The following is a 27,417-nucleotide window of genomic DNA, read 5'->3' on the forward strand; positions in this document are numbered from 1 at the left end:
TGAGAAGAAAATAATTTATTATATATGCAATAAACTATTATAAAATATCTCCAAATACTAATGTGAAGATATGAGACTTTTGAATGCTTTCAAAGTTGTTACGCACAGTTCCAAGGTCCAGATCGCCAATTTCTTCTCTCATAGTTCCACAGTACTTGAAAGACAGAGAACTCAGAAGGAACCTAAAACACCACAAAAGCCCATTAAAAATAATAATAATTCAATTCATTAACTTTAAAAAGCCCAAATACTTATATGTAGAAAATTAGTGAATCATGTCAGCACAACAAAATATATATTAATGACTGCTACTTATAATATTATAATACTTAAATCTAAACTAATTCAATTGTGTATATCAAGAGAATATAATCTCAATTTTGGTAAGTTCCTAATATTAGGGTGACAAATAAGAGAATTTTGAGTAGTTTTATAGCACTTATATTAGCACCATTTCTGACAAAATGTTGAGGATTTTTATTTTACTACTAAAAAAACATTGTATGACTAAGTTGGTATGCAATGGCCAATCACTTTAACTAAGTAGCATTTAAACTTGTCAGTGGTGCTTTCTATTACTAAGGGAACCTTTCAAATTATATTGGATGTAATTTCAAGTGATTTTGATTTATAGTTCTAAGATAAAAGTCTAAAAATATTTATACATAGAAACTCTTCCTTGGTGGCTCTCTCTATATTAATAAAATACTAGAATCAAACTCTAAGTCAGAAAACGGGTGATATATTATTACCTAATTTAGAGTTATCAGGATTTAAGTGTGCAGGAAAACTTGAGACTAACTGTTCTGAGAGATTCTAGTCATCATACAGCCTGGAATCACTGTTCTTATTTCTACAAGATAATTTACTAAGCTCTCTGAAGTATAACATGTTTTATCTATTATTCTTTTCAAATTTATATATGTCTATCAAAATTTATATATACATATATATATATTTAAATCTACTTTAATTTTTCATTTTTGTTTTGAAAAGACCAAGAGTAAGAGAAATCCTTCCACTTGTCAAAGACATTTCATTTAGACTGTCGATATGGTATCTGTTACTCTACTTTGAGATTTTTATAGAATTTTGTTAATTTCAATATATTTATTAATAAAGGGAAAAAAGATCCTTTCCCAGTCAAATTTTAGAACATGTTATACAGAACAACTCTGCTGGATAGCCTTGTCAACTTGACATAACATCGAATAACCTGGGGAAACAGTCCTAATAAACCATTATCTAGACTATGCTGGTCTGAGGACATAAGATGGTCTTGATTATTAACTGATGAAAGATCCAGCCAATTTTGCATAGCACCATTCCTTAGGAAAGGTGATCCTGGACAGTGTAAGAGAGCAAAAAGCTAGCTCAGACTAAGCAAGTGAGGATCTATACATTTATTCTCTCTCTGCTCGACTGCAGATATGAGCTTTTAAACTCATGCCTCGTCTTCCCCACAACAATGAACAGTAACTTGGAATCATAAGACAGATAAACCCCTTCTTCCCTAAGTTGCTTTTGGTCAGGGTATTTGTCACAGCAACAGAAATGAAACTAGAATGATACCTCAATGGGATATACCAGGAAACAGAAAGCCAACAGAGAAGAAATACTACCACACTCTGCAGTCAAACATAGGTATACACTAAGTGACCTGATTCACTAACTTTCTCTGAAAAAAACTCCTTGATTATATGACAACATAGAAAGTTAAACAGTGAATCTAGAATACATGTAAAATATTTGTTCAGGCTACAAAACTAACTTGAGAACCATTTCATTTGAATGAAGTATAAAAAGTTTTGCTTAATCTGGATAAATGATAGAAGGAAGACAAAGCATTTCTAGAAAATAAAAAGAAACAAAACCACTGCCCCAAAAAGGATACAACAAGAAAGGATACACTTGTATGACAGTATTACAGCAGTATTTACGCAGGAATGCTTCTAAAGAAGAACAGCAGAATGTAGTTTATTTTTTTTAACTTGGTAGCAAATAGATTTATAAACGATTTACTAAAACACAGACTGAAATTCTTTATTTTTTTCTGTACAGTACTTATGAGACATCTGATTGTCTTGAAAGAAAACTGAAATACTCCAAGAAACTCAGAGAGTCAACATTAAGCAAATTTTTCTATTTTTATAGTGTTTTTCCCCAGTTAAACAGCAATTTTGACCAATTATTTTCATGTTCTTCCAGGTTCTAAGAGTAGAAAAACTACAAGTAAAATACCTCTAACTCACACCCAAAAAAATCCAGAAAGAACTATTTCCACTCATTTCCCAAAATAATATAAAAATTTAAAATCTATAGCTCTACCACTTGGAATCATTTACTTACTTACATAGGTAGTCAATGTGTTCCAAATAAATTATGCCTCAAAATCGTGTTTGTAAAGAATGTTAATCATTATAAATACACAGTATTGTAGAACTGTAGTAACTGTTTCCTTCAGTTTTCAGTGCCATCCCTGACCAAACACCTCACTGTCACCTAGGAACTCAATGACTGTGCAATTGGTCTGGTGTCAGTAAGAATACCCAACTAGTCCTGGCTTCCATGATACTGCCCCTTTCAGCACTGTAATTACTGCATGCTGAGAAATTCCTTAATTACAGGATAAATGGGACTACCTGTCACCAACCTCAGAACTACTGACACAGAAACTCTTGGAGGGAAGGACCAGCAACCTCTTTTTATCAAGCTCTCCAAGTGAGTACAACATAGGTTAGAAATTAAAAACATTATCATGCAGGAACATATACAAAATAACAAGCAATACATTCCCTTTACAAAATTCTCTAAAATGGTTACATACAAACTGACTTTATTCTAGTCATAATTTTGAAGTTAATGAGAATGAACTATATACACCGCAATTTTCTTAAAAACTCATAAAATACATCTGAATTAGTAACCCATAAGATTTTATGCTTCCTTACTTTTACTCCAAGAAATTGTCTTATCTTTTACTGTTTTCTCCATACTTACCTTTATCCATTCCTATCACTTTCGTTTTCCTTCTTTAGAGTCTTGTTTTGGTCTAGCAGATCGAGCAAACTGCTAATGCATTAAAATTAAGGCTTCCATAGAGAACACAAGTGATTTTTTTATCATCAAAATCTAATATATAAAAATACATACTATACAGTTCTAGTACCTAATATAAAAAATAGCACTAAAATTATTTTCCTAATTCTTTATAACTGTCACTTTTTTTACCTGTACCCTCACTAATTCTAATTTAAAACTTGAATTTACTACAAGACAGTTATGCAATGATATATTTTGGACATTGGAATACCAAAGCAGAAATGTGAATTATAATAAAACTTCAGTGGAATCCCTTCCAGTTACCCCAGTATATTTCTAGATAGTATGTCTTGACGTTAACATGAGGAAATAATTCAGAGCTGAATAAATGTATAAACTTGGCTGAACTTTTCCTTACATTGCAAAAGTTATATTATTTTCCAATAATGATTAAGAAAATTTGTCATCTGACCTAAGGCACGTTGAACTGTTAAGTAAAAATGCAACCTTGAATAACAATTGTTGATATTATCATAAATGGTAACTTGAAATTAATTATTTATACCCCACTGCCAAAAATCCCAGGAATTTAGAATGGATTGGTTTAAAGGATACAACCACCATGGGTTTTCCAAAAAGAACATAGCCATTAGCTTCTTTTAAGGCTTTAGCTGCTGCTTTTTCATTTGGAAGTCCAACGAAAGCTTGTCCTTTCATGCGCCCTTCTTTCATCAAGCGGATATCAAACCTAGAAGTAGTAAAAAAAAAAAAAAAAAAAAGTAATTATGACTTTAAAACCATGGGTCAAAGGTTTTAACAATCCACAACTTGGCCATTTCAATGTAACAACAGAACTATTAGATAAGTATTAAAACTAGATATTCTAAAATTCTATTTTGTATTATTCTTAACAAGGAACAATTATATTATGCTCATAATTTTAAAATTATATCACTAGCAAAGATAAAAGCGAACTCTTAATTTGTTGTACTATGATCCAGGGTTCTAATAGAGTTATATTATTAACAAAGCAAGCTCAAATTTTTTATTTAATCTTTTTTATCACACAACTTACAATGAGTTCAATATTATACACTCAATGATTTATGTGTAAACCACGTAAGTGGTTTACATTGTTGAATTTACATTATTATAAACATTTAGAGACCAAAACGGTAGATACTTAACAGATACTCAAAGCTATCATTTTATTAATGGTACGTGGACACAGAATGACTCTTCCAAGCATAAGGATAAAGTCATACATTATTCCTAGTATACTCTCCCAGTATCTTATTATACAGTACAATCATATATAAACATTTTCAAGAGATAACTGTTTTTAAAAGCTATTTATAAAAATGAGATTGCAATTTACAGTGAGAACATGATCTAATATTATAAACCCCAAAAACATAAAACAAAAAGCTGGGCATGGTGATATATGCTTATAATTGCAGAAGTAGGGAGATAGAAACAGATGACCACGATTTACTGGCCAGCCAGATGAGCCATCTTCACAACCTGGTGAGTATTAGGTCAATATAAACTGTGATGTAATTCTGAACAGTTTTATTGAATAAGAAACACAGAGCCAAAGGCAGAGTTAAAAGCCCAAGAGGTCAGAGCAGCAGCCAAGAGCTAAGACCAAGACCATCTCACTGTCACTGTCATCTTTCCTGTCAGGAAGAGACCTACTTCCTATGTGTCTGTCTTTTTATTGACTTTCTGTTCTGCCTTCTCATTGGTTGTAAACCCAACCACATGACCTCCTCGTCACTGCCTGTTTATACAGACCTCCAGGTCTCTATGGTTGGTATTAAGATTAAAGGCGTGTGTCTCCATGCTGGTGGTGTCCTTGAACACACAGAGATCTGCCTATCATGTGATCGGGATTAAGGGCGTGTGCTACCACTGCCAGACTTCTGTAAATGGTTTGTTATTAGCTGACACCCAGGCACTTTTATTTATTAACATACAAATAAGATCACATTTCAGCACAAATAAAGTATCACCACAATAAACACTTGTCTCAAGCAAACAAACAAACCTTAAAAAAGGAGGGTGTTTCCATGTTCTGGCTATTACAAATAATGCTGATATGAACATAGCTGAACAACTGCTCTTGTGGTGTGGTTGAGCATTGGGATCGCCCAACGACAGAGAAATGGAATGAGATCTACATGAACAGCCTGGACATGAGTGGGGGTAGTGAAGGGCGAGGGTCGAGGGAAAGAGAGCTTGGGGGAGCGGGAGATCCCAGCTGGATCAACAACAGAGAGGGAGAACAAGGAATAGGAGACCATGGTAAATGAAGACCACATGAGAATAGGAAGAAGCAAAGTGCTAGAGAGGCCCACAGAAATCCACAAAGATACCCCCACAACAGACTGCTGGCAATGGTCGAGATACAGCCCGAACTGACCTACTCTGGTGATGGGATGGCCAAACACCCTAATTGTCATGCTAGAAACCTCATCCAACCACTGAGGGATCTGGATGCAGAGATCCATGGCTAGGCCCCAGGTGGATCTCTGGGAGTCCAATTAGCGAGAATGAGGAGGGTTTATATGAGCGAGAATTGTTGAGACCAAGGTTGGATAAAGCACAGGGACAAATAGCCAAACGAATGGAAACACATGAACTATGAACCAATGGCTGAGGGGTCACCAACTGGATCAGGCCCTCTGAATGGGTGAGACTGTTGATTGGCTTGATCTGTTTGGGAGGCATCCAGGCAGTGGGACTGGGTCCTGTGCTCATTGCATGAGTCGGCTGTTTGAAACCTGGGGCCTATGCAGGATCACTTGGCTCGGCCTGGGAGGAGGGGACTGGACCTGCCTGGACTGAGTCTACCAGGTTGATGTCAGTCCTTGGGGGAGGCTTTGCCCTGGAGGAGGTGGGGATGGGGGGTGGGCTGGGGGGAAGGTGATGGGTACGGGAGGGGGGAGAACAAGGGAATCCGTGGCTGATATGTAGAACTGAATTGTATTGCAAAATTAAAAAAAAAAAAAAAAAAAAGGAGGGCGTGTGCTGAACACATAGAGGCACATACAAACACACACAGGTGTAACCACCCATCTATGCATGTTTGTGAACACACGTGAAAATGCAATGCAATTATTTTTTTTTGCAGTGAAATTTTTTTAAACATCATTACTTGTCTCAGAGGAAACAATCATTTGGGGATCTACAGCTTTTTCTAAATTGATATTTTCTTTCACCTCAAATTGTAAGAAGAAAATACCGAAAATAATCTTTACAATATACATCTTGTATGTACTTGTATATGAACATAAAATATATCCAAAAGACACACAGGCAAGTAAGATTTTAAAAGTATTGGTTTCACTTAGAAATTAAATAGCTAATGTTATTTTAGAAATGCAAATTTATGAGCTCTGACCCAACTAGAAAACCTATCTTTGGAGGTGGGCCAACAAAACCAATGAACCTAGCTCTCCAGGTGGATATTAGGCAATGCAAAAAAAAAAAAGAAAGAAAAAAGAAAGAAAGAAAGAAAAAGAAAAAAGAAAAGTTGAGTAACAATGCTTTAGTGTCAAAGGGCTTTGGACAAAATATATTAGAAGACCTGTATGTATAAATAAGGATTTAGCAGAATATAACAATAAGGATTTCTTTACATTTAGTTTATCAGCTTTCATACTAGGAAAAATTGAACAGTTGTAACAAATATCTGATTTAAAATATTAAAAATTTTATTTGCTCACTTATCAAGAAATTCATCTATTCCTGTTCTATACTTCTAAAAAGACATTTATGTAAGAGAACAAATGATTCATCATGTGGGTTTTAGCACTAAAAAAAAGAAAAACCAAGCATAACATGGTTAATATGTAACAGCTAAAACATAATTTGAGATTATGTCTGCCACTTACATTATCCGCTGTGTTTCTGAAGAAAAGTCAACATATCTTCCAAAGATAAATTTAAGGTCCTAGAATTTGAAAGTAATAATAAAAAAAGGTAAGAAAAAAATAGACAAATAAGATAACTGGGGGAAAAAGTACAATAACAAAATCAAATTGCAAATTTTACTTTACCTTTTCTTGAACATGTCTAGCTAAATTCTTTACATAAATTCGGCAGTTTGGTTCACCAGGTTCGTAACTTCTGAAAACTGAAAGGTTTTCCATTTCTTTTTAAGAACAAAGCAAAATAAAGATATAAAATTAAAATACAATTAACAAGTTTTTAAATAAAATAACATTCAATTGTAACTGCTAAAAAGGCAAAAATAAGCTTCATGAAAATGTTAACAGATAATAGTAACATTATAAAAATAGATATGAAATTATTCACTAAAATCTAAAATGAATTATATAAAAAAATTGAACTTTTGTTTAAAATTTCTCAATTCTATAGAATTAAAATTTGTCCCCAAAACCAGATTAAGGGGTCTTTAAGAGGAGTCACTTTATTAAAAATCCTAAATATGTGATGATAACCATTTATATAACTATTCTGCTTAAAATGAACTTCCCAAATCACTAGTCACTGTCGTATTCAAACATAAGAATAATGCATTCAAAATTAATAGCCAGAAATATCAGACAAAAGTCTTCAAAGTCCTAACAGTTCCTCATATTTACTGCCAGTTATCTGCTTTGGGAAACTAGATTTTATATTCAAATATATTAATTGGAGGCTGATTCCTAATTACTGTGGAGAAACGTATTTGTAACAACAATGACAAATCATTAAATTAAAAAATAAATAAATAAAAAATCATTTAGTAGTGTGGTGGTTTGAATGTGAATGGGGCCTATGGGCGCCTATGTTTAAATACTTGGTCCCCAGTTGGTAGAACTGTTTGGGAAGGATTAGGAGGTGTGGCCTTGGAGGAGGACATGTGTCAGTGGGAGCAAGCTTTGAGATTTCTAAAGACTTGCACCATTCCTGGTATGCTCACTCTTCCTCCAGCTTGTGATCAAGACATGAGCATTCAGTTGCTCCTACTATGATGTCTTTGTTCTGCCATCATGGACTCTAAAACATGAACCCAACTACATGCTTCTTTTTTAAGTTGCCTTGGTCCTGGTATTTTGTCATATAGAGAATTATTAAAATATATGAAAAAAATTTTAAAGTAAAGAATATTGGAATATTAAATTCTAAATTCATATTTCTAATCACCTTGTATCGACTTTAGATATTGTATAATGATTTCTCAGCTATTTTATATACAGAATATGTAACTTCAGACTTGTGAGACTTACTGATTACCCAAATATTTACTGCAAGCATTGTATAGTAGAAACTTCCCCCGTGCTAGGTGAGTCTTTAAAAGAAGAAATGTCAACAAACTAATTATAGAGAGACACTAAAGTGTCCATATTAATGTAAATGACCCATAGAGTTTTCTAATTTCAGTAAGACATGAAAAATAGAAGTAGAACACTAAATACAAGATGGATTATGAGGTGGTTTATGTGATTATATTACCTTCTCTAGAAATTCGACCCTTTTCCAACTCCCTTCGAGAAATACATTGTGAGGGCATTTCATCAGAATCATCTTTAATCTCTTCTGTGATGCTCAAATTAGGCTTGGGGAAAATTTTTCCAAATCCTGTATTTGAATCATCAAGTCCAGTATCTGGTAAATCTAAAAGTTCAACATTAGCATCAGTCATTAAATAAATAAATGAATGAAACAAACCAAAAAAAACCTCATGTTTGAAAACATACTTTAGGTTTCTTTTCCTGTACAACTTACAAAAGTATCATTTGGCAATTTTTAGTGTTTCTCAGTATCTCAGGACAGAGGCAGGCTAATCTTTTTCTGTAAAGTCCAAAGAATAGTGGTTTAGGGTTTTGTGGGCGAGGACAAGAATTTGATTTTGACTATTTAGTTCTGTTATTGTAGCATGAAGGCAGCCATAGACAACAGCTAAAGAGTCAAAGGTTTACTTTGAAGTGTTAGTTAAGGGGCAAAGAGAAAGTAAAAAGGAATTAAGCTTTAGCATACTCAGTTTGATGTACCAAATGGGAAAATGATGAAAATCTTAGATAAGATTGTGTATATTGGTATGTAACAATTGATTGTTTAACCTCTCCCTCCAAAATAGTAATAACTACATGTTAAAATGTGTAATTAGTTAAATTATAAAATTAATAGTATTCTAACCAAATACAGTGACTCAAAATAACATACAATGGTTATAAGAACTTCATAATACAACATCAGAATATTGTTAAACAATCTTACTGCTTTCAACAGAAATTAGAAGATTTGTGTCAACATGTTAGGCTGAAATGAACAGAACAAAAGAGTTCATTCCATTTGGGGATACAAAAAGATTCCATTAACCCCCTCCCCACCGCTCCAGGAAAAGTAAATAATAATGTTCATCCTTCATGGACAACTATTTCATACTTAAAAAATTATTTAACTAAGCATTTTTCAAGTTAACATTTTACTTTAGATAGCAACATACTAAATTTTAAAAATATGAATTTTAGCATTAGCAGTAACTGACTAGAACTGGCAAAAAATGTTGGATGATGAATAGGGTTAAGTACTACTAGAAATCCTCCAAATAAAAGCAAACACTGGAAACTCAAAGGTTAGCTGGGGAAATGAAACAAAACATGTTACATATAAGATTATAAAAGTCTTAATATAGGAAATATATTATACAAATAGAATATCTGTAGTCTAAAAACATAAAACAGTGAAAAGACCTCATGTTTCTACTATCCAACAATTACAGTTTTGACACTGATACAGAATGGGATGATGGACTTCCTTTCATAAACATATAGAATGTTTTATTCGAGCATAAAATGTATCCCATAAATGTGTTTAATTTTTATTTATCAATTATACTAAAAGAATATTAATGAAAGGTGACTATCCGTTAAATGAGAAACAATGAAAAATAGAAACATTAAAAATAATGCTAATTCGGGGTGCAGAGATGGCTCAGCAGTTAAAAGCACTGGCTGCTCTTCCAGAGGTTCTGAGTTCAATTCCCAGCAATCATATGGTGGCTCACAACGACCCATAATGAGATCTGGTGCCCTCTTCTGGCATTCATGCAAGCAGAACACTGTATACATAATAAATAAATAAATCTAAAAAAACAACATAAAATAAAGCTAACTCAAAAGGCAATACATTGTTACTTATATGCACAAAAAAAGGAAAAAGAAATGGACCAAGAAATTAAAAGTTCACTCACTACATATACAGTCCTTAATAGAATTCTTTATTATAAAAAGTAATCAAACATGCAACAAGAAATATACTCTAGTATTTACTCAACAAATTAAAAAGAATGAGGCTGGAATTACAAGCTTGCTCAGTTTAAGAAGTACTGGTGACTAACCCAGAGCTCTATGCATGCTCTCTACCAACTGAGCTACAGCCTCAGTCTGTAACTGCATACTTCAAGTAAAGCAGACAAACACTACTATAAAATTTGATTTTAACATAAAAAAAGGTTGTCAAGTGTATGAAATAACTAAAGTTTTCTTACCAGAATTTTTTTCCTCGTTGTTCTGTTCCTTCTCCAAATCGTTCTTAAATGCTGCTGGCATGTTGGTAGATATATTGAATTCAATTTTTTTATTGCCTACAGGTTGTGGTTGGTCAAATACATCTGATGGCAACAGCACAGGATGCAAACTGGTATGTATAAACAATCATAAGATTATTATTTAAAATAAAATTCTAAGAACATTATTTCAGATTTTCTTTATATTTAAAAAGCTCATGATGATAAAACATTCTATACATTTTAGACACTACACAAACTGACTAGGTTTAGTACTCCAATAAGCTCAACAGATAGTAATGGTACTATTAAACACCTAATTTATAAATGAGGGAACTGAGGCCAAATCAAAGTTTAATAAATAAAGTCATTTGGTAAATAAAGAAGTTGGGACTTATCTATTCATTTTAAACAGCAGATTTACCAGGGGCAGGGAGGTGGGCACTTGTTCAGTCAGTGTAAAAGAATAACTTTTGTTTGTTATTTATTTTTTATGTGTGGTGAGGAACATTTTTAGGTCAGAAGACAAACTGTAGTAGATAGCTCTTTCCTTCCACCATGTGGATATTTAGGATCATACTCTAGTCATCACCACTGGCCACAAGAACCTTTTCCCATAAAAGCACCTTGCCAGACCATTTAGCACAGGAGTAAGCTTGGTAGATGTAGCAGAGAATTACTTTGAACTTCAAATCATTCTGTGTCCCTCTCCCAAGTGCTAGGATTACAAGTATATACCTCATCATCTGGCAGTATTTTTAATACAGTATATATTGTATACTATGTAATCAGTGCTGTGGTATGCAACTTAACAGTCACTAGCTACATGTAGACAGTGAATTTCTATAAAGAAAAATGTCTAACTACTCAACATTTTTATACAGATTGTATGATGAAATATTTTGAGTATAATGGATTAAGTAATTATAACTAGCCTTGATTTGCTCATTTTTACTGTGTAGTACGGCTACCAGAAAATGTGGCTTACATTGTTTTTGCTGTTTAGCATTGTTAAGAGTTAAAAGCATGGGACTGCCATGTCAACACAGAAAGAGGTTAAGGTGTCATAATTTACACATAAGATTATTTCTATTAAAACGTAACTTGTAGAAAAGTTAAATGAAGTTAAAATTGCAATCACTAGTAAGAAGTAGTAAATATGCCTAATAAGAGAAGATACGAATGTGAAATGAATACTGAATATTATTAAATGCTAGTAAACAAATAGAATTTTGAAAACTTCCTAAGTTTGGCAAACAGAAACCCAGTAATCAAGTAAGAAAACTGACAAACTGCCAGACTGAAGAATAATGAGTTAAGTGAATAATCAAAGCACATACAAACAACCCTCATTTCATACGTATACATAAAACTACCTGTGTGAAGTTGATGAAGGTATATTCAACATATCCTTTATTTTTCGCTTTTTTCTCACTTGGCGTGGCTTTGTGGCTTTGGGTCTTTTGGGCTGAAGATTTGCTAGTTCCATTAGTTTGTTCATTCTGTTAAGAAAAGGGAAGGTAAACAAGAGTTGATATTCTAGAATATGGTTTATATCTCTAATACGAATATATTTAAAACTAATTAGGATAACTTTAAAGCCACCAATAGGCATAATCAATATGAACAAAATTCACATTCTAAATTGACCTGTACCATTTAAATCTTAAATTTTTAATAAAACCATGCGTTTAAAATATTTACACAAAGTGACTAGAGAGTCTGTCTAGTTTTTTTATCATTGATTTTGGTGTATCCTTACAAAACAATGTAACAAAAATTCAGGACATTTTCCCTTTCTATTTTTAAGCATTCTGTCTTATTAACCTGTTTTCCTATGGAACATGAACAATGCATCACAAAGGTATTCCATAAATTCCTTGTGCATGACTAGATGTCTAGAAATTTCTTATTCTGATCATTATTTCTCTTATTACCTCATTAGCATCACCATATTTATTAATTTCTCTATCACATTTAGTTGAAGAAAAAAGTTGCCAAATACTAAAGTTGCTTATAAATAACAAGTAGAAACTGACAACTGTTATCTCATATACAACTTTCTTCCATTATGACTCTGGTCAGTTAATGTTTAGAATGGATCCTATTTGGATAGTTTGCTATCCGTCACAAAGAAGCAATTAAAAACAACTCAGTACAACTCTCTCAGGGCTTCATTTATGAAACTTGAAGGTAAAATGGATATACACATACAACACATTATATAGAAAGGTGGGTAGGGCTAAAAATTTTAGGCTATTTTTCTAATAAACAGGTGAAAGTATAAGCATGTACTACATAGTAAGAAATTTCACAACAATCAAGTCTCATAAAAACTTGCATTAAAAAGTTGAGCACAGTAGCACACGGTTGTAATCCAGCACTCAAGGAGCAGTGGAAGGAAGATTTCAAACTTGGCGCAGTATATATATAGCAAATTCCTGGCAGCTAGGGCTAAAGAGTGGGACTGTTTCTAGAAGTCTCCAAACCAAACACAATAAAAATGTTATTAAAAATACAAACATTTGAATATTCAAAACACACGCTAAGCATTAAAATTATCCACCCAAAATATAACAACCTTCTAAAACAAGACCAGGCATATAATAAAAATTTAATATATATTTGACAACTAAATATATTTCTTAAAAAATTTGTCTTATTCCCAGCAGGTAATAAAAATATTCATTAGAAATTGGATTTGTTTTCTTAAGACTCAAGATGAATTTTAGGCAGAATTTCATGCTACATTTCTAATTAGAAACTTACAAAAATTAAAATGGGTTTAGTCTAGAATATTAGAGCATTTATAATTAGGATCACTACTTTTACTTTTTAAAGTATTCCTAAATAGCACTACAAGTTTACTAAAAAATTTTTAAATTATCTAAGAGAATAATTAACAAAATGTAATATTTTATATTACTCTTTTGCTTGAGCAGAGGTCACACTAATCTTCTCTGTATCGTTCCAATCTTAGTGTATGTGCTGCCGAAGAGAGCTCTACTAGCTTGTAGTAAAATAGATTACCATGAAGAACTACCTGCTTTGCTAAATATCTCCCTTCCAAAAAGATGCTTTCCATCTTACTTAGTAGTTTGAGTCCCACCAGCAATTTGACTTTTCCAAAGAGAAGAAAAATCACTATTTAGATGAGCAATGGCTTAGTAAAACTGTTGCTGATTAAATATGTTTTCCAAGTCTCTGTTTGGGTCCTGACTCATACTAATACTTCCTTTTATATCTGACTTTTTGCATAGTTAGTGAAGATTCACGTCATTACCCATTAATTACCATAAGGTAGGGGTTGGCCCAAGGACCAAATCAAGCTAGCTACCCACTCTTGTATATACATAAAGTTTTGCTGGAACACACCACACCTATTCATGAGGTATAAATATGGCTGCTTTCCTGCCATGAGAGGAGAAGTTGTGATATGTGACCAACACCACACCTCACTCATGAAGTAAAAGCATTTCTTCTTTGGATTTACAAAAAAAAAATGTTTGGCCAATTCTTGTACTAAGATAGGTTTAGTTATATGCCAGAAAATTGTTAAGGAATACACAATTATTTTTTTTTAACAGAAACTTTAAATAAACATGTAGAATCTCCAGGTCAACCAATGACGGCAGTAACTAGCATGAATGGTTATGCATAGAGAACTTCCAAAATTCCTCTAGAAATCCTCTAGAATATAGGGCAATCAGCTGTTCAAAATATGAAGCCAATTAATGCTTATTATCTAAGAAGATTTTTCTATGGAAGTCATGACAAACACTGAATAATTAGTGAATAAAATAATATATCCAAAGAAATGTGGGTTATCTTCCTTACTGCTTATAGTACATGATCAGATGATAATACACAACTATGTTTCATGCAAGAGATGTCTTATTTAACAAATATTAATGATTTAACATATATTCAATGCTATTACAACTTTCGCCCAATTTTCTCTGTAAAGTATAGTTTCCTTGAGCTTATCATCACTAGACCACAGTTAAACTTTATAACTGAAAATCATTTTGAATGTATTAATTAGCAATAAAACAAAAGAAATTAGACCATTAAAAAAAAAAAAACATGGCCGGGCGGTGGTGGTGCACGCCTTTAATTCCCGCACTCGGGAGGCAGAGCCAGGCGAATCTCTGAGAGTTCGAGGCCAGCCTGGGCTACCAAGTGAGTCCCAGGAAAGGCGCAAAGCTACACAGAGAAACCCTGTCTCGAAAAACAAAAAAAAAAACAAACAAACAAAAAAGAACATGACACACGTGATTAGTACGAGAATTAAAACAAGAATATAGGAGATAACTGCTATAATTTGAATATGAACTATTTCCCAATGGCCTATTTGTGAAAAGCTTGATTTCAAACATGGTAGAAGCTGCTGAGGACCCTTGGGTTACTTAGGATATACTCTCAAAGAGGTTGTGGAACCCTGATGTCTTCATTTCTCTTGTTTTTATGGTTCTAAGTTGAGTACTCCTGTGCTGTCTTGTGATCTGCTATGATGGACTGTTTAACCAGAGATCTAAAGAAGTGGGAACACGGCTGGCTGGTCATGGACTGTACCCTCCCAAACTGTGAGCCAAAGACAATTTTGTTTTTGCATATTGACTCTCAGGTACTTCAGTATAATGCTGGTATGTTGACTAACAACTGGCTACTTTGTATCTCATTTAGGCTCCTATGTGTCAAGTGTGTCAGTTTTTCAGGACATTGTTTATATTCTTATCTATGAAACACCTTATAAATACATCAAGCCCTTGTAAAAAAAAAATTACAAGTTAGAAAAACAATGAAATTTTTCTTTTTAAAGAAGACCAAAGGTAATTTTGGAGCTACTAAAATTTTAACAAGCAAAGTAACAAATACAGAATCATAAATAATGAGGCTCAATTGTACTCTGTGATATTAAAATCATCAATCTAAAAAATTATTCTTTATCCAAAAACTTTTTCAAAGACCCTAGTATTCACTGAGCTACTGCATATGCTCAAGATCTTGGGGAGGTTTGAGATACAATTTAATGCAGTCTAATTCTGAATAAATTATATGTGAAATATAGGAAGAGCCAAGTCTTTTCCACATTCTTATTCTTAGAACAAAAATAAGTCATATCTATCATATTACAAACCTCTGTCGGTCCTCCTCATCACTGCTTTCATATTCTGATTCTTTACTAGATAAATCCTCATCCTCATCTGGCAAGGGAGGTTCCTCAGGTGGTTGAGGTGATGTAGGTGGAAGGGGTGCATGCAATGGCACATAGTCCTCATACTATTTAAAAGAACAAAACAAACACTATGGAAACTAATGATATTTAGAGAGTAGACAAATTATTTTGTATAAATTCTTGATTCTCATGAACAGACTCTCATGCCACAAAAATACTTGATTCTTATTTCTCTTCCTCGATACATTCAATGTACATTCAGAAAATATCTGTGATGGTAGACTATTAGATGGTAATAGTTTGTCTTCTATATTCCTTAGCCATCTAACTATATAAAACTTGGAAATATACCTTGTATTTCACCATGTAAATTACCCCATGGAATAAGAACTTAAAGTCTACATGTAATCCTCCCTGTTTCTAATCTACAATATGTTCTAATCAGCATGGATAGGCACATAATGAAGACAACTTGGGTCTTATGAATGACTCAAAACATCCCTCCTTCCCTATTATTGGAAATGGAATAGCCATTACAAGACATGACTTATTGTATTAATAGTATCTAATATTACCTTAATAAATTTCTAAGCAACAAGTACATGGTAGTATCATAATAAAAGTTAGAAAGCTAATAATTCATACAACAGAATAGTAGTCACCTTCAAAGAAAACTGTTTTATCTGTATGTTAAAAGACAAAATAATTTTCCATTAATACAGGTACCACTGTGAAATAACTTCAAGAGCTGAGAGCCTACTATGTAAATTAGTGAAAAACTTTAACAACCTTATTTACCTTTCCAAATGAAGCTAGCTGTATCTGAATTAAAACAACAGCAATGAATTTTTAGATAATTCATTTAAATAAAATTATCTTTTACTTACAGGATAATATGATATTTGGGATCAAAGGACAGAAAACTGGAAGAAATTTTGGCTTTATTAACGAAAGCGATTCTTCCATAGTCTCACTCTCTTCCATTTTCAGTTCTCAACTTTACTATTAGTATATCCAAAGTTGTTACAAAACTGCTAACATTTACCACTCAGGAAAGAAAATGGTGGCTTCCAAAACTCTAAGAACTTCTTACCATAGGGGGTCGTGCAGTAATAGGTCCAAAAGGGGTGGGCAAATTCATTTTATTCATAAGATGAAGCACCTTAAAGGAGCAAAATATTTAAAAGTTACATGGAATTAAAGTCATGATTAATCTCATATATTTTACATAATTAAAAAAATTCAGAAAAACATTCTTTTGTTTTGAGAAAGTCTCACTACACAGACCAGGCTGATCTTGACTCAGAGATCCTCCTGCCTCTGCCTTCTCAGTGTTGGAATTTAAGGCCTGTACTACCATACCCAGCATGTAAAAACACGTTTGATTAATGTAGTAAAAACCAGTCACTCTCTGGCCTTCATAGTTCTTAAAACAAGAGAAAATAAGGCACCTGTGTATATCAGAACCTTGATCCTCCTACAATATTTCTCATTTCTACAAATACATTGATTTTAATTCCTATTACTAAGAATACAAATGTCTCATAATGTAAAAACCTACTGAAAATGTTCTCATACAATTGTCCTTGTTTACTGGGAGACCATAAAACAAAGAAAAAAGAAAATACATACCATCTATATTTTATAATTCTAAGAAGTAACATATTACCATCAAGTTTTTCAAGCATTTGCCAAACCAATACCTTTTCTTTAAGGATTTCTATAAGTCAGTGCTATACTCAAGTAACAGTTATAACAAAGTACATCATCCAATGTAGCCCTCTATTAGTATCCATTCACTGTATTTATGAAGTTATTATTTGAGAGTAGTATGTGACAATTCACCACATTTAAAACACTAAATAGAACATGTCTCTCTGGAATTAGTAAGTTTCCTATGTTATAAATATGTTACAAGCATCAGCATCAGCACAGCTATCTGAAGTACCAAGTTATAAACCTCATCCAATATGCGAAAGTGAAGTGGACTCTGCATACCTGCACATAGAACTTGGGCACACTTGCCAGAGCATTCACTATATTTGCAAGGATTGTACTTGAAGGTGGTGGGTACATATATTTGAGGCATGAATTTAGAGGAAAAGTCAGCCTAAAAAAATGAAGAAATATACTTATTACATTTTAATAATTCCCTATCAGTAACTCATTTTAGATAATCTATTAACACACAAAGCTGCCAAAATGTTAACAGTCATGCATTTATCTTATTTCTTAATATTCCTATTACCTTAAAGAAAATGGAAGCATTTCTTATCAGCGTTCACTTACAGACCTGAACACTTTAACACACTTTATGCCTAATTAAATTCAGTGAAGAAAAAAAACTCATACCTAAAAACTTTTTTCAAAACATTAAATTATACATGACATATTAAAAAGTTGACTTTAAAAACTATCATACTTACAGTATATATGTATAATATACATATACACACACACCCACACATAGCAACAAAGGCAGAGTAATAACAAATAACAAAAATGCAAACCCATGATTTGGTGCAATTCCATTTTCTATTGTTAAAAAGTCAGGCTCTTTCTTCTCTTTATCATCTTCCACAAGGTCATCCGATCTAGAACATACAGAATCACAAATGATATTATCTTTAGAAAGAGTGAGAAACTGTATACAGAAAAGAAAAATTTTTTCAAATATGTCATTATGAAATCAATTTCATTAGAAAAAAAAAACAAATAAGCACTGATGAGAAAAAAGAAGAGTATAATTAATCTCTACTTAATCCCCATAGCCAGTTTATGAACATGGTATGGCAATTTCAAATGATCCCAAGAAAACTAAAATACACATTATATTATTCAGGTATTAGGGAACTCAGATCTTTTTAATGTGCATCTATAAACAAAATTACAGATTTGGAGGGCCTTACCTCTTTCACCTTCATCTCTTAAATTTCTGATTCTAATGAGATTGGGTCTTACATTAAAAGGCCTAGGATGTTGTAATTCAGCCAAGTTCCTAGATGATGAAGGTAGTTTGGGTATTAAACTTTGAGGTCTACTAGTGTAATGAAACTCTGCAAACGCTAGGATTGGAACTAAAATACTGTGCTTTAATTTTTTTTCTTTTATTGAAAATAGATTTTTTTTCCCTCATACAATATATCCTGATTATAGTCCCCTCCTTCTACTCTTCTCAGCTCCTCTCCACTTCCCCTCCCCTCTGGATCTGCTCCCTTTCTCTCTGTCATTAGAAAAGAACAGGCTTCTAAGAGGTAACAACCAAACATGACAACATATAATAAGGATGAAGGAAAAAACTATTACATTGAAGTTGAATAGAGCAACCCAGTAGAAGGAAAAGGGTCCCAACAGAAGGCAAAAGAGTCAGAGATATTTCCACTCTCACTACTAGGAGGCTCACAAAAACACCAAGCTAACAACAATAACATATGCAGAGGACCTAGCACAGACCCATGCAGGTTCCATGACTGCTGCTTGAGTCTCTGTGAGCCCCTATGAGCCCTGCTTAATTGATTCTGTGGGCTGTGTCCTCCATCTCTCCCTTGGCTCCTACAATCTTTCTACCTCCTCTTCTGCGTGATTCCCTGAGTTCTGGGAGGGGCGGGGGGGGGGAGGGGGGATATCTGATGGCACTAGGGGCAGCTGGGGACTGGAGTAGAATAGGGGAGAGATAAGGTGGAGGGAGAGAATTAAGGGAGAGACAGCTGGAACTGGGGGAACATTGGGGGAACATTGGTGGGTGGTGTGGAAACCTAATGCAGTGGAAACTTCCTGAAATGTATGAAGGTGATCCTAATGTGAGGATCCCAGTAATGGGGGATATGGAGTCTCAACTGACCATCTCTTGTTGCCAGACAAGGCCTCCAGTTTAGGGACTGGGTTACACTAGATTGAGTTGCTGGCCAACAGGGTCTCATGGGAATTCTCAAACAACTGTTTGCTGTTGCTAAGACAAAGGGTTGCTCTCCATAAACTGACAGTGAGGCCCCAATCCCAAGGACAACATCCATACAAACTCACTGAACAAAAAGGGAGAAATTGAGTTGGTGCCTACATGGAAGCTTTACCCCTATATTCTAGTGTCTTTGGTGCAGTAAGGTACTCTGCAGGCAACAGAAAGAGAAATGTGGACAGCAACCCAGTCACAAAACCTTTAACCTACACTCTGTCCTGCCTACAACATACGCTAGGGCTATAGTGGCACAGAACATGTGGGAGTAGCCAACCATGTCGGATTTTACTTAAGGCCCACTCTACTAGAGAGAACGCATGCCTAACACTGCTTGGGTAACTGAGAACCAGAGACTAAACAGCTCAGAGATCTACAGTAAAAACAAACACTATTGGTCTTTAAAAAAAAAAAAATTCATTAAAATGACTCCTGATGATATCCTGCCATACTCATGGATCAGTGTCTTATCCACTCATCAGAGACTTCCTCCAGCAGCAAATGGGAAAGATGCAGAGACCCACAGCCAGACATTATGCACAGAGGGTCCAAATGGGAAGTCAACAAAAAAGCCATGCCTATTCAGGACACCTTATTATCTCTAATAAAGAGTGTTATTCCCACAGGTTGAAATCTGAAATCTACTGAAATATGAAACTTTGAGGCAACATGTTACAAATTAGAAAATTCTACTGGTAACCTTATATAACAGATCATAGAACAGGGATACACTGAAAATATTATATAAATTACCTTCAGGCAAAGTATACAAGGCAGATATGAAACAAACGAATTCCATATTTAGGCTTGAGATAACACTTCAAAGATAATCATGTATTGGTAATAATCCAAAGAAAATAATATTTATCCCAAACATTTTGGACAATGGATAACCAAACTATAGTTGCCCTTCTTCTATAAAAGTAGAATGCCATCCACCCCACTTCCTTTCACTTTTGTTAGCACAACTAGAAACAGAACTACTGCTTTACTTTTTAGATTCATTAGAGCAACATTTTATTATGTTTTCAACTTATTTTGTCTGTCAACAATGCAACAACTGTAAAAATGATTGAAAACACACACACACACACACACACACATCCTTTTCAAGATGGTAGGAAAATATGAACATCTACATACCTTTTCTTTTTCTCTGTATTTGAGGTGGGACATGGGGAATGAACTCGATCTTGCTCTTTTGCAAATTCAACAACTAAAGTATGGCCTAGAAGTTTCAGCTGATGGAGTCTTGTCAATGCCTTTAGGTACGGCAATAAAAAGATATGATTAAAAAAAAATTACTTGTTAAATCATCTTAATTGAACCAAATTTATATTCTTTTACTATTAATATTGTATCTATTTCCTTCTCAGGCTATTTTATTAATATTACTTCTCAAATTAATGTACTTTAGTAAAATGAAATCTAACTGACTCCAATATTCTGTTAACTGCTTATACCTAAGCTGAATATAGCAACAACAAAAAAAAAACAAAACATAATAAATCTTCTGGTCATACACAGTAAAATCCAACCACAAAAATCTCAAGGTGACCCTTACTGATACCAAACAATTATATATCACAATCTTGGCCTAAACTGCACTAATCTCCAAGAGAAAATTTTGTTGTGTTTTCCTTGGTATGTAACCTCACAGTTTCTTCTCCTACCCACTTAGTATAGCACCTTCTGTCCTACTTTGGAGACAAAAGAGTACTCTGAACTATAAATCCTATTTGCATCCTCATGTTCCACTTTGTATCTGTTATCACAAATTAGCTGTCCACATATTCTAAATCCAGCTGTTATCAACTAAACTCCATCATCTATCATCTCATGTCTTTCTTTAGCTACTCTTTGGACCAGTGAGTGGTTCTCAACCTTTCTAATGCTGAGACCCTTTAATACATTTCCTCATTGTGGTGACCCCCAACCATAAAAGTATTTATTTCATTGCTACTCCATAACTTTAATTTTGCTAGAGTTATGAGTTGTAACATATAACTGATATGTAGGATAGCTGATATTTGACCTCAAAAACGTTGTGACCCACAGATTGAGACCCACTGCAATAAACATGAGGGAATGTTTCAGAATACTCCTTTACACTGTATGAAGATGTATCACTGTGATTCGTTAATGAAGAGCTGAATGGCCAAGAGTTGGCAGGAAGAGATTAGGTGGGACTTCCAGTGAAAGAAAGGACTCAGAGAGGAAGAAAAGTGAGTTGCAAGCCAGACATGGAGAAATCAGCATGAGCAATATGAAGAGATGAGGTAATGAGCCACACAACAGAAGGGAGATTAAAATAAATGGGTTAATTTAAGTTATAAGAGCTAGTAGGACAAGCCTAAGCTAAGGCCAAGCTTTCATAATTAATGCCTCAACTGAAGGTACCAGGCTCTGCTGATTCCTCATGGGAAGCTTTATCTTGTCAGAGGAGGGAATGGAGGGTGGGTTGGGGGGGGGGGCTGGAGGTGGGAGGAGGGAAGAGAGGGAGATCTGTGGTTAGTATGTAAAATGAATAAAAAAATTCTTATTTTAAAAAAAAGTCTTCGTGTCGTGTCGTTATTTAGGAGCTGGCAGTACAGAGAAAGACTTGCTACAAGGGCAAGTATTAACTACATTATGTTTTACGTCACCATTCAAATACATAAACTATATTCTCTAATAATCATATAAAATCATTCAGACAATTATGTGTGGTGGTATTGTGTTCCCCAAAATATTGTGTACCTTAATAAACTTATCTGGGGTCAGAGAACAGAAAAGCCACAAGATACTTAGGCTAGAAAATGTTAGCACACGCCTTTAATCCTAGCATTCCAGAGACAGAAATCCCTCTGGATCTCTGTGAGTTCAAGGTCACATTGGAAACAGCCAAGCATGGTGACACACGCCTTTAATCCCAGGAAGCCAGCCTTTAATCCCAGGGAGTGGTAGTAGAAAGCAGAAAGATATATGAGGCGTGAGGACCAGAAACTAGAAGCATTTGCCTGGTTAAGCTTTCAGGCTTTGGAGCAACACAGTTCAGCTGAGATTCATTCTGGATGAGGACTCAGAGGCTTCCAGTCTGAGGAAACAGGACCAGCTGAGGAATTGGCAAGGTGAGATAGCTGTGGCTTGTTCTGTCTCTCTGATCTACCAGCATTGACCCCAATACCTGGCTCAGGTTTGATTTTATTAATAAGACTCTCTAAGATTCCTTCTACAATTATGGGCCAAAATATGTATGCAAAGAAGTTTAATATCCTTTATCCGATATGTCTGGGATCTGAATTCAAATTTTTGGGTTCTTGTATGTTTTAAATATTCACAGACATAATCAAGCATCATGGGGGTAACATCTAAGTCTAAACATGGTATTCACTTGCATCATATATGACACACAGACTCAAGAAACTTATACAATATTTTTAATGTATGCAGTTTGACTGTGGCCTGTTAACTGAGATAGAGAGTAAAACTTTTCACTTGTGACATGTCAGAGGTGAGAACATTCAAGTTTTGGATCATCTCACAGTAAGGATGCTCCATATTTTTAAAATTACAGTATTCCTCCTTGATGAAGCTTTAGGTTATTGCTATTTTTTTTCTCCCTGTTTTATGAAGAGTATGGGCAGAGTGTGGTTTAATCTCAAAACCCAGAAGGCAGAGGCAGAAGCAGTGGCAAAGTAAATCTCTGAGTTGGATCCCAGCCTGGTCTACACAGAGCTCCAGGTCAATCATGACTACACTGTGAGATCTTGTTTCCAAAAGAGGTCCTGATTAACTCTGATTAGTAAGACTATGCTCATATCTCAGTTATGTCTCAATCACAGACTCCCTCCCTAATTTCTCTTTTGCATCAATATAGCATGTTTTTCAGTTTTGCATTTCCTTGTTCTTCCTTTCTTTCTTTTTTTAAAATGCAATATTTCTCTAGGCTTATTTTTTCTTCTTGATTAATTATCCTTTGGCCCATCATAGCCATTTACATATTTGAAGAAACTTTCTTAAACTTGCTCAGCACAAGAAAATATTTTAAAATGTTTATGATTTCCATAGAAGTATTCCAAAGACTCCTCGAAATTAACAGATAACGTAAGAATTCATTACATGTCTGTGTAAAGACCCTCATCTTCCTTTTTCATATAAGCTAATCAGTCCAAAGACCTTGAACTAGGGCTGGGAAGATAGCTCACCTGGTAAAGGTGCTTGCTGCCAAGACTGATAATCTGAGTTCTATCCTGAGACATATACTGTGGAAGGAGAAACCAACTCCTGTCCTCTGGCCTCCATATCTGTGTAGTGGCAAATGTGCAAATAAAACATGCACATACGTGAAAATAAATAAAACTTTTAAAAAAATGTTAAAATCCTGAACTACTCTTTTGTTGTTAGTCCTTCATCACTAAGACCTACAAACTATTTCTGTAGAACTGGAATTTCAACTCAGGACCCTGTGTATCCTATGCAACACTCTACTGAATTACTTCTGTAGCCTAAGACCCATAAACAACTTCTCTCCAAAGAATACATGTATTTCTCTCTCTTTATTTTCTGATTGCCCTCTTCAGACTCATATTCTTGCCTCTGCCTCTAAAACAGCTCCCCATGTTGTCTATCTCCAATTTTTCTCTTCATCCAATCTACTATTTAAGTATCAACGCTATCAGACACTTTTCCTATTTTTCGCCTTCTCAAAAGTTTCAGTTCTTTTAAGTTATTTACTGAACAAAATTTAATAACTCTCTTCTACTTAAATATACTCAATTTTTTAGTTCTATTACTGCCACTGCCTTTAGCTCCTGCCTGACTTATTAAGAGTCCATGCCCAATTTTATTGTTTCAGAAACTTGAAAGAACAATTTCTCCTGTTTTAGTCTCAAAATTTAATGACTCATTTGAGGCCTACTTCAAAGATAATAGCTTTTACAAGTGACTCCTTAGGTTTATACCTTTTAATATTTATAAAAAGTACTATAAACATTACAGAGATATTTATATAATATCCTTTAGAATTTCCTTAAAAACTTATATATGATGTTATTCTTACCCTGCTTAATAATTTATGATTCTTACATCTCAGTATCTAACCACTGGACAAGCTCTAAAATCTGCTAAGCTAATTATAACCTTTTGGGGAAACTCTTGGAACAGAAATGATTTTGCTTTTGAAAATAACAGTTTACTATTACCTTCCACTTCTGTCCTAAGATGGGATAAGAAATCTCTGAAAGCTTTAATAATAAAGAAAAAGACATACCTTTATTGCTGCTTTTTCATTAGGGAAAGTAGCAAATGCTGTATGTTTCTGAAAAAAAATTAAGGTACATATTATTTCCAGTATGATTTGTTTCTCATAAAATTTTAACGGAATTTAATATACTAGTAAAATTATAGGAAAGGATGGAAATTTTAGACTATTTAACTGTTTGCTTATTCATTCATTCAATTTACTTATTTATTTATTTATTTGCTAGCTTCAGTTTATTATTTGTTTGTACTAATTTCAGTCTAGTGGTTCGAAATCTTTCTTGGGTCAAATTTCTTGAACTTGAAATCTCTTCAGCCTTTGAACATAAGTGGATAAGGACAAACACAGTATGTTTATAATAGAAAACAGTTCAACAGACCACAACTTCAAAATTATCTATATTGGGGGGCTAGAGGAATGGGTCTGTGGTAAAAATGGGTAGGGCTCTTCCCAAGGACCTCAGCTGGGATCCCAATCAATATCCGTGTCAGGAAGCTTCATAACCACCTGTATAACTCCAGCTCTAGGAGATCCACTCTAGCCTGCAAGGCCACATACACTCCAGCACCCCCACCCACTTCCACCCCCACCCAAACGCATATAATTTAAAGTAAAATAAAGGGTAAAACATCTCCACTTTTCAAAAAGGATCAATCTTAAAGCATTTAAACATATGGAATACCCTCTTATTCACCACACCCAAAGATCTTAAATTTTCATACTGTCCAAGATAAAATTTAAAAGCATTTATTAATAGCAGAAGCACCCTTCAAGTTTAATGTTTTCTTTCTGCTTTATTTTTCTAATTCGTTTCAACAGTATGAGTCTAGTTTTTTAATTCTGGGTATTTTTAAAACCATCCAGAAAAGGTGAAAGGAATTATGTTACTGAAAAGTTATATTTTGGTAAGTTTGAGTTTTTTTTATTGTAAGTCTAAAGTTGTCCAATCTGACCCAACATGACCTTAATATACTTAAATTGCGCCAGAGAATATTTTTATTTGAATTTGTTGGAAATACATAACACTAAGTGCTCAAATCGGTCTTTCTCCTAAAATTAACAAGTCTGAATTTTGAGTATACAATTAAGTCTCCTGAAATTTTAAAACCATTGGTGTCTTGGCTCCATTATCTTGTATAGACTTAGAAAAATCAAACCTTCGCTCGAAGAAGACAAAAAAAAAAAAAAAGCCTAACTGATCATTCCAGAAGGACTTTCAACTCTCAAAATAGCGTTCGCTGAAAGATTACTTCGGGAAAGTTTCCTGACTGTCAGAAACATATGACATCGAGTTCTCTCAGCTTTCCGAAACAATGTAATTCCTGCTCTACAAAACCCAAAATTTAAAAAAAAAAAAAGTCCTTTCTTCACACGTCTGCAACAACCTAACAGAAATCTGTCCATGTCCAGCGCGTTTTGAATTCGCGGGGTGGATGCACAAACGGTCCACAAGACCACACAGCGTCACTCCGCAGCCACGCCTCTCCTCCGCCCGCGGCTGCAGGGCCGTGATGACGTCACGGCCGGGCTCGCGGCGCACGCGCAGAGCGCCGGCCTCGTCCCCGCCCTCCGGGTCGCGTCGCTTCGCCCCGCCCCGCCCCGCCCCGCCCCCCGCGAAGTGCGCACGCTTACCAGGCGCCCCTTATCGGACAGGACGCGCACGGACTGCGCCCCGAAGTACTTGAGCAAGTCCTCCTTCTCCTCGGCCGTCAGCTCGGCCGGCAGGTGCCGGACGAGGAGGGTGCGGTCTCCCCGGGGCGGGGAGAGCGAAGCGGAGCCTGGGCCTCCTCGCGGCAGCGGCAGCGGCGGCTCGGGCACCGCCATCGTCCACGCGGAAGCGGCCAGAGACAGACGCTCCCTCCGCCGGCGCGCGCCCGTCCCGACCCCGGCGTCCACTCCTGCGGGGCAGGAGTGTTCCGCCTCGCGCTAAGGATTCTGGAACCTGGGGAATACCGCGAGAGTTGGCCTCCTCGCGCGAGAAGGGCCTCCCGGAGCTCTCGGCGGGCTCTTATTAGACAGAGTAGGGAGAGCCGCGGTTTAAATTCGGGGAGACGTTGAAAGAGAACAGGGGCGCAAGAGACGCCATTGTTAAAAGACCAGACGTCTACTCGAAGAAGAGGAACCTCAGTCGTGTGAAAGACAGAGGCTGTGTAGCCCCAAGGACCGAGTGCTGACGGAGCGGGTGTTAGCATTTAACGCTAACACCGTGTCCTGTTGCTCTCTGGGAAGTCAATCCAGGTTTTCAGGAAATCAGTCTGACTGGCGGAAGAGAACTCTCTAGAAATGCTAAGTGTGTTCCTAGAATTTGGGAGTGGTGAAACCCAGAAGTTGCCATCCTAAGAATGAATCATGTCGGCAGGAGAACACACCTTTGTCAGTAGGCATATACAGCCTGAAAGCCATGATTCTTTGCTATGGTTTATTAGACAGCATTGGTGACCTCCGGGAAGAAATGCACTAAAACGTATAAGCATACATAT

The 27,417-nt window shown here is 35.1% G+C and overlaps 1 protein-coding gene and 1 non-coding gene across 3 annotated transcripts; both read right to left on the reverse strand.

The window, feature by feature from the left end:
- Positions 1 to 26,827, reverse strand: Rnpc3 (RNA binding region (RNP1, RRM) containing 3). 2 transcript variants are annotated; one of them, XM_059266126.1, is made up of 15 exons: positions 26,570 to 26,827; positions 24,947 to 24,994; positions 20,839 to 20,957; positions 18,254 to 18,337; positions 17,742 to 17,853; positions 16,837 to 16,905; positions 15,705 to 15,847; positions 11,941 to 12,066; positions 10,547 to 10,695; positions 8,509 to 8,670; positions 7,107 to 7,201; positions 6,942 to 7,000; positions 3,658 to 3,790; positions 3,001 to 3,072; positions 1 to 182 (listed from the first exon to the last, which is right to left on the reverse strand). In XM_059266126.1, the coding sequence occupies exons 1-14, from the start codon at positions 26,759 to 26,761 to the stop codon at positions 3,016 to 3,018; spliced, it is 1,548 nt and encodes a 515-aa protein (XP_059122109.1). In that variant the 5' UTR covers positions 26,762 to 26,827; the 3' UTR covers positions 1 to 182; positions 3,001 to 3,015. The 2 variants fall into 2 exon arrangements, with proteins under 2 accessions (XP_059122109.1, XP_059122108.1); XM_059266125.1 differs by having other exon boundaries at positions 1 to 1,952.
- LOC131913906 (U6 spliceosomal RNA) lies at positions 13,466 to 13,568 on the reverse strand. Its single transcript, XR_009379981.1, has one exon. It is a non-coding gene; the product is annotated as a U6 spliceosomal RNA (small nuclear RNA).
- Positions 26,828 to 27,417: the final 590 nt, after the last annotated feature.

Source organism: Peromyscus eremicus, chromosome 6, assembly GCF_949786415.1.
Source record: "Peromyscus eremicus chromosome 6, PerEre_H2_v1, whole genome shotgun sequence".
Classification (NCBI taxonomy): domain Eukaryota; kingdom Metazoa; phylum Chordata; class Mammalia; order Rodentia; family Cricetidae; genus Peromyscus; species Peromyscus eremicus.

Excerpts from the sequence above, each read along its gene's own strand:
- Rnpc3 (XM_059266126.1), bottom strand. The coding sequence starts at position 26,761 with ATGGCGGTGCCCGAGCCGCCGCTGCCGCTGCCGCGAGGAGGCCCAGGC. Across the intron at positions 15,848-16,836 it reads TTACTGCACGACCCCCTATG|TATGAGGACTATGTGCCATT; the intron begins GTAAGAAGTTCT and ends TCTTTTAAATAG. Across the intron at positions 3,791-6,941 it reads TCAGAAACACAGCGGATAAT|GTTTGATATCCGCTTGATGA; the intron begins GTAAGTGGCAGA and ends TACTACTTCTAG.